The following is an 8,377-nucleotide window of genomic DNA, read 5'->3' on the forward strand; positions in this document are numbered from 1 at the left end:
GAATCGAATCGTTAAACAGAATCGAAAATGGAATCGGAATCGTTAAAATCGTATCAATACCCATCCCTAGTCTTGAGAGCAGCAAAGTATGCTGAATGACATGTAGGAAAAGAACAAACTTCACTGATATGCAAAGCAAAACACTCCTAGTATGATGAATACACGGTTTAAGGAAATTCGCTCACCTGAAGATGTCCTTGGTGTGGTCAGAGAAGAAGTAGTCTCCACTGAAATGAATATCTCCAAATGTCAAAAAAGCACCACAGCAATTGACCTGGACATTTTTACTCACTTGTAAAAATCTTACCAATAGTTGTGTTTCTCCTGATTGTGTGACTTGTAAAGTCCATAGATGGGGGAGGAGCAGAGGTCAAAGTGTTTTTTTCAGCTGCAATAAAAGAAGATTGTGTAGTGATTGTTTCACTATTTGAGTTTCTTGTGGATTCACCACAAAAGGCATTTTTCTTCCACTACTGCAATACTGCCATACAACAGCACAGTGTCAATGTTTTACACTTAGCCCTACAACACTTGTTCTAGGGCTTTAATACTGATTGAGTGATTATAAAAAACTCATGACACAGCCTTTGCATCGATGCTTCCTTTAACACGCGGCTCTGTAGTGCTCCGATGTATTAAACGATGTAAACACAACTAGAACAAGACCTGCAATACAAAAGTATTTAGAAGCAGTGTGTGAATAAAAGGTTTGACAACATTGATCCCACACACACTGATAACACAATAGGAACAGTGATAATGACACTGACACAATTTAACATGGAGCCGGAGTTTGTTTATGCGCAAGTGGCGTTACCGAGACAGTGAGCTCAAGGTGAGTGAAACAAAATGTGTCTCTAACGTCAAAACAGCAGCAAAGTTCCTGTAATCACCATTAAAATCTTTACTTTAGCGTAAGTCCTTCATCAAAGCACCTGATTAATAAACTTCCGACGTGAAGAAAAGCAAACTCTGCAGCTGCTCCATCCACTGCTATTTGTTCTAAACAAAGAAAAAAATCTGCAGTAAACCTCCAAAAGTAGTATTAAAATATGCAGACGAACTGAGTCTGAGACCAGACTGGTTAAATCATACAGCTTGCTGAAGGCTGAAGGTAACAGTCTTATTGTACATGGGAGTGGTACCTGCAGCAAACATGGGCTAAACCATATTAACCTGAAGACTCTTGTAACATTTTTCACACTGAAAGTGAAATCATATCAGATAATGTGCTAATTAAACTGCATTAATATTGAAAAATATAGCAATAAAAACTTTTTTAACAACCTAATAAAAATATAAATGGGCATTTAAACTCTGATCCACTGACCTGAGAGTTGTTAGGTTGGACACTGAATTATTATTAATATTTATTATTAACATCTAGACCATCGTATCATTTTGTGCCTTAGTTTAGATTACACATATATCTTGCTTTATTTAATTGGACCTTTGACTGTACTTTCAATTATTTATACTTTTTTAAATTTAAGATAAAGCTTTCTTAAAATACATCATTGTATATAAATATACACACAAACACACTCACACCCCCCCCCCCCCCCCCCCCCCCCCCCCCCCCCCCCCCCCCCCCCCCCCCCCCCCCCCCCCCCCCCCCCCCCCCCCCCCCCCCCCCCCCCCCCCCCCCCCCCCCCCCCCCCCCCCCCCCCCCCCCCCCCCAAACACTCATCACACACACACACACAACACCACACACCACACACAACAGACACACACACACACAAACACACATTAAAACTTAATATAATATATATATATATATATATATAGTATATATATAATAATATATATATAATATATATATATATATTATAATTTAAATATGAATTACAAATACGAGTTTTTGACAGATCTTATACGCAGTAAATTTTGCAATTTCTAATATGGAAGCTCACTCAATTACTAAAATAATCGGTAGCTGAAGCCCTATAATATTGTTTTGCTGTCATCTGACGTCAGTGCATAACACATAATGCACTGTAAATACATCCATCAATACTCAGAATTCTGCTCCCTGGACGGACTTAAATCAATTCAAGAGATAGGCAGTTTATTCAAGGATGGAAATATGTATCACTGCCTAAAATCTTGTAGATTACATTATTAAAGGTAAACAGAACCCTATAAACATCAGGTTTTAGCTTCCCTTTTTGGTTTGTAGAAATAAATGCACATCCTGTAATGAGGTATAATAGAGAGCAACACATTGTGATCACTTACTTTGTATGTTAATGAAGGATATGTTACTGTGAGGAGACTGGTATTGTCCCCCTTTATGCTGTGACATGTAAAAACATGTCACTACCACCTCAGCAGGTGAACTCTGCTGTGCCATAGAGAGGAGCTCAGTTGCTGTAAGTGTCTGCTGACAGGAGATGGACGTAGATTTTCTTCTTCTCATAAAGTACAAAAAACACTGAGTCACAGAAACAGATGATGGAGTCTGACATTTCACTGTGACTGAGTCTGTTTCTGTGATCATCTGTGGATTCACTGTCAGCTCAGGTCGAGGAGCTACAAAATGTAAAGATTTCTCAAGTTAAATAAATAAATGTTTCATTTATTTGAAAATAAAACCTAATAAGAGAAACTGCTTATGTATCTTATGCATATTTAAATTTTCCTCACTACAACAACCGACAAGTTGAAAGAGGTTGTTGGTTTTTTCTACAGATACTGTTGTCAGAAATCCTCATATTAGTTCATTGCATTAGTATTGACTCACTTTGTATAATAGCTGTAATTTCTGACATGTTACTCAATGGAAATTTTATATAAAATAGATTTAGTCCTTAATTCAAACAAATTGCAGTTTATTTAAGAATGTAACATCAGTTACATGTAAATGAAAAACTTTATAAAAATCAGTTTTTAGTTTCATTCTTTGGTTTATAAAAGCTAAAACTTTATGCACATACTGTTCAGAGGTATACTGTAGAGCCGCATGTTATGATCACTTACTTTGTATGCTGATGGAGGACGTGTTACTATGCAGAGACTTATGTGGTCCTCCTTTATGTTCTAATGTGTAAAAACATGTCACTTTGACCTCAGCAGGTAATCTCTGCTGTGCCATAGAGAGGAGCTCAGTTGCTGTCAGTGTCTGCTGACAGGAGATGGACGCAGATTTTCTTCCTCTCATAAAGTACAAAAAACACTGAGACACAGGAACAGATGATGGAGTCTGACAGTTCACTGTGACTGAGTCTGTTTCTGTGATCATAGTTGGATTCACTGTCAGTTCAGGCCGAGGAGCTAAAAATGTAAACAGTTGTTGAGTTAAATAAGCAAATGTTTCATTTACTTAAAAATAAAATATATTAATAGAAACTGATCTGAGAGTTTTACTTTTTAAAATGATCAAGTCTGATACACAAGAACAATTTCCTCCTACAACCCCTAAGTTGAGAGCAGCTTTGTTTTTTGTACTGATACTGTAGACAAACATCCTCACATCAGTGCACTTCAGCAGAATTTACTCACGTTGTATATTGATGGGTGACATGTTGCTCTCTGGAGATTTCTGTATATAAAAGTAATAACAGGTCACTTCAGCTGCAAGAGGTGAACTTTGACGTGTCCATGACAGAAATTCAGACCCTGTCAGAGTCTGCAGACAAGGAGCTGCTTTATCAGGTTTATGTCCTGAAATGATGAAATAACACTGAGACACAGGAACAGATGATGGAGTCTGACAGTTCACTGTGACTGAGTCTGTCTCTGTGATCATCTGTGGATTCACTGCCAGTTCAGGCCGAGGATCTAAAAAATGTAAACATTTGTTGAGTTAAATAAGCAAATGTTTAATTTATTTGAAATAAGATCTAATAGAGAGGTTTTTTTTTACATGGTTAAGTCTGATGCACATGAAAATGTTCCTCTTCACTCACAGCGTGATCACTTACTTTGTATGCTGATGGAATATTTGTTGCTGTGAGGAGACTGGTATTGTCCTCCTTTATGCTCTGAGCTGTAAAAACATGTCACATCCACCTCAGCAGGTGAACTCTGCCGTGCCATAGAGAGCAGCTCAGTTCCTGTAAGTGTCTGCTGACAGGAGATGGACGTAGATTTTCTTCCATTCATAAAGTACAAAAAACACTGAGTCACAGGAACAGATGATGGAGTCTGACAGTTCACTGTGACTGATTCTGTCTCTGTGATCATCTGTGGATTCACTGTCAGTTCGGGTCGAGGAGCTAAGAAATGCAAGCATTTGTTGAGTTAAAAGAGAAAACATTACATTTATTTGACAATAAAATAAAAAAACTACTCTGAAAGTTTTAATCTGATGCACATTTAAACTTAATATTACTGCGTTCATTCCAGTAGCATTTACTCACTTTGTATTGTGATTGGTGACATGTTACTCACTGGAGATTTATATATATAAATGTAATAACAGGTCATTTCAAGTGTAACAGGTGAACGTTGACGTGTCCATGACAGAAATTCAGACCCTGTGAAAGTCCACAGACAAGAAGATGTTTTGGCAGTTTTATCTCCTGAAATGATGAAATAACACTGAGACACAGAAACAGATGATGGAGTCTGACAGTTCACTGTGACTGAGTCTGTCTCTGTGATCATCTGTGGATTTACTGTCAGGTTAGGTGGACGAAGATCTGAAAAATTCAGGTACATGTTAGATTAATTTAAGCACATTTGCATCTATATTATATATTTTATATTGTAGAATTATAATTATTACATTTTGATTTATAATTATTGCAAGTACTCAGATAATAACTAATCAACTCCATAAGTATTATTGAAACATATTATAAACTGTTCATGTACTTTTGTCACTCACTGTTTATGGTGATGGTGGATGGCTCGCTGTCAGGAGATGTACGTTTAAAAGTATCAATTTGTACAGTGTAAGAACATCTCACTTCAGCCTCAGCAGGTAAACTCTTATGTGCAATCTTCAGCAGCTCAGTCGCTGTCAGTGTCTGCACACAGGAGGAACCTTTGGACAGTTTCTGGCTTGCAATGTAGAAATCACACTGAGACACAGAAACAGATGATGGAGTCTGACAGCTCAGTGTGACTGAGTCCGTCTCTGTGATCGCAGGTGGATGCACTGTCAGTTCAGGCGGAAGACTGGCTGAAATTACATATACACAGATTTTATTTTAAATAGTTTACATACGTATAAAAAGTTTTTAAGATGAGCAAAGCTGAGTTACTATAGAAAAGCTCCAGAAAAATGGTAAATATCCCAGACAGAGATAAAAAAAAAAACATGAAACTGAGACTAACCTTGTGCTTTAATTTCATGAAAAGAATCTGAAGAAGGAAAAACAAAATAGATTAAACAATAAAAAAAATTCAAAGTGTAAATTAGTTTTAGAAGTCTTATGTAAGAAAGAGAAACATGTTAATAACAACACCTGACAGCCATTATAAGTAAGCACATATTAAGGAATAGATGGCATGAACAACAAATGAACCTGGTAAAAAGTTGAACTTACACATGAGAACGACTAGCAGCAGGAGACCAGCCATGATTAAAAGAACAATGTGACTGTGCAGAACAGACTACAGCAGTCTGACTGCTCTGACTCTCACCTACATTAAATGTCATCAAGAGAACTTGCTTTCAGGAAAACCACAGCCTTCACATTACCTGCCCACAGTGAGACACACTTCACATACTGTGAACCTGCAATGATACACTTTTTAAAACCCTCACCTGCATAACTAGAACATGTTTAATTGACCCTTTTTGTAGGTACAGAACAGTTAAAGTGTTTGTTGTTCATTTGTGCTGCTTTGCTTCTTAAGAGGCCTGCATTCACTAGAATGACAGGAAGACTAATATGTACATGCTTTATATCACCTACATCTTGTTATATCATGTACATGATTGTTTTTCAATGTTTTGGTGGAGGGTTGTTATCATGTTGGCCTGAAAATATTATTAATGAACTTTTAAGATGCTGTTACATATTTATTTAAACCTTCCACGTGATTTATAAACATGTCATTGTGTGCTGACTGCAGCTTTGTATTTACCATAGAAACATGAGAGCAAATGTTTCAAAACACACTCTAAATGAACGTTGTTTTCTGATGTGTCAGGGTTTTTTCTCAAATAAATTGTTTGTTCTTTTCAAATGATTTTTCACACTCACTGTAACTGATTATCTGTCTGAATGCTGTTGTCAGCACTATCAGTTCTTAATCAGCAAACATCAGCTTACATGTTAGACAAAGACATGCAGTCTTCAGCCATAACTCAAGTTCTCTCATCTCTGTGAACTTTAGCACAGCTCAGGTGCTTTGATCAAAATTTGATATGTTGACAATCCATGTGGCTGTTATTTTTCTTCAGGAAAAATCACATAATGCATTAAATATGTTGCATGTTAACAGCACTACAGTAATGTGTGATGTCTTACTTTGTTCCTTAAAGTCATGTTGTCTTTGTTTCATGTTTTGAAATACTTGCCTCAGTTCTCATTTTTTTAAACTTTCACTTCATGTTCTTGTTTTTGTGCCTGTGCAGTGCGGTAGGAGAAGATTCCCTTCATGGCTTTACAGAGTCACATGTGTTCCAACAGTACAAGGATGTGGTGTATTAGTGGGTCAAACATGGGACAATAACAAAGGGTACTAGATTGTATGTCCAGTGAGTATTCTTTGATTTTGACTGATAATTTTTTTAAATCATTTTTAGTTTACATTTGTTGTTTATTCAATCAAACTGCTTGGTGTTTAGAAAGTTTAGAAAAAGATCATGGTATGAACAATTCACAATGTTAATCATGTCCCAAAGAGCCAGCTTATTGCCCTGTCTTTTCTAACCAGTTAATACAAAGGGATCTGTAAGAATTAACACCCATTTTGAAATATACATGTTTAGGTAGAATTAATAAGAACACTAAAGAAGACGTGACAGTCTTATGAGCCGTGAATGTCAAAGCCATGTTTTTTTTTCTTGGAAACCATAGCAACAATCTCGACACATGACATGACCACATAACCACAACAAACTTTGCATAAGCTGGATGGCTACTAAAGACCATATAAAGTAAAAGAAGTTTGACTACGAGCACAGCTGCTGTTCCTAACTACTGTTCAAATCTTGTCATTGTGACGTTAAACCAATCAGTAGAAAGTTTGTCTTAAAGGAAACTAAAACAGGCCGTGGCTGAACTGAGGAGGTTAACCAAGATCTGTTAGAAATAATTTCCAATAATGAAAAAAATTAACCTATGGTTTCCTTTAAACTAAATTAACTAAATTAAAAGCTGGCATGTGTGTATATTTTATTCAGTTTGTATGTTCTCTGTACATTTGTTACAAATAGCTGGAAAAAGACACACACAACACATTTTTTTATCAGAAAGCAGAAAAAAACAAAATAAGAACTTCTCTCTCCCCTTTTATTCCTTTTCAACTGGCACGTGAGCCTTGCAGATGATAAAGGATTATTGTTGATAATAAATAAATTAAAGCAACAAAACAACGTGAAGAGCCGGTTAGGAGCCAAAAGAGACGGCTCTTTTTAGTGAGCCGAGACAGAATTCCCATCACTACCATGAATAAATTAAATTAGAGAATGATAACTTACCAGATAACCAGAAACTACATACACTGGGCAGGCACACTGAACATATGACAAGTAAAAAAATTGAGCACCTCCTTTACCTCTTTTAAACACTACTTTCATTTTTTAAATTAGCATTACTATTTGCATGTCATAATTTCACTGCTACATATATTATTGCAATTAAGTAGAAAAATGAAAGCTGATATGGTGGGTAGAAAATAATGTGCTTTTGTAGAGGAAATACTTTGCAGTAAACAAGTTATAATAAACATGACTGATTTGTTACACTAATGTCACTGTAGAAGCTGGTTTTAAGTGTTGAAAACATGTTTAAAACACATAGATATTAATTAAAAGGACAGTTTATATGTTTTTAAAGTAGACTGTTGGGTCTGCGCTAACAGGCCCACTGGTTCAGAGAATTATCACCCGTGAAGAAAGACAAAACATCGATCGATCGGTTTGAACTTGGGCAAGGGAACCCCGAAGCACTTCTGCCCTCAGCCCCCAGCATCCTAGATGTGTGGGAGAGGAGCAGAAGAATATCTAATGATGCAGTTTAAGGCAAGCTTTACAAATTTTAGTACAACAATGACAACTATTATCAAAATTAACCTAACATAGACAACCCAGTATTTTTTCCCTTTTTCTAAACATATCACTAGGTGCCACTCTTCCTAGGTGGCCGAGATGAATTAATTAGATAGATAGATAGATAGATAGATAGATAGATAGATAGATAGATAGATAGATAGATAGATAGATAGATAGATAGATAGATAGATAGATAGATAG

The 8,377-nt window shown here is 36.4% G+C and overlaps 1 protein-coding gene across 7 annotated transcripts in view; it reads right to left on the reverse strand.

Moving 5' to 3' along the window:
• The window catches only part of LOC106632403, a 41,997-nt gene extending 36,393 nt beyond the window's left edge, over window positions 1–5,604 (reverse strand). For 3 of the 7 annotated variants that reach the window (XR_006053082.1, XM_042214801.1, XM_042214800.1), the window contains exons 1-10: window positions 5,499–5,604; window positions 5,287–5,313; window positions 4,835–5,131; window positions 4,365–4,646; window positions 3,927–4,220; window positions 3,505–3,783; window positions 2,983–3,276; window positions 2,242–2,535; window positions 308–388; window positions 186–227 (exon numbers count right to left, since the gene is read on the reverse strand). Coding sequence is in view for 6 of the 7 variants with exons in the window: in XM_042214801.1 (XP_042070735.1) it covers window positions 186–227; window positions 308–388; window positions 2,242–2,535; window positions 2,983–3,276; window positions 3,505–3,783; window positions 3,927–4,220; window positions 4,365–4,646; window positions 4,835–5,131; window positions 5,287–5,313; window positions 5,499–5,532 (1,924 nt within the window). In the remaining variant the exon portion in view is untranslated. Of the gene's footprint in view, window positions 1–27; window positions 228–307; window positions 389–2,241; window positions 2,536–2,982; window positions 3,277–3,504; window positions 3,784–3,926; window positions 4,221–4,364; window positions 4,647–4,834; window positions 5,132–5,286; window positions 5,314–5,498 lie in introns of those variants that run through there. The other 4 variants (XM_042214802.1, XM_014329710.2, XM_042214803.1 and 1 more) reach the window with 4 other exon arrangements.
• Between the last annotated feature and the right edge of the window lie 2,773 nt (window positions 5,605–8,377).

This window comes from Haplochromis burtoni, unplaced genomic scaffold (genome assembly GCF_018398535.1).
Source record: "Haplochromis burtoni strain Fernald_Lab_line unplaced genomic scaffold, NCSU_Asbu1 Contig_611, whole genome shotgun sequence".
NCBI classification, from domain to species: Eukaryota; Metazoa; Chordata; class Actinopteri; order Cichliformes; family Cichlidae; genus Haplochromis; species Haplochromis burtoni.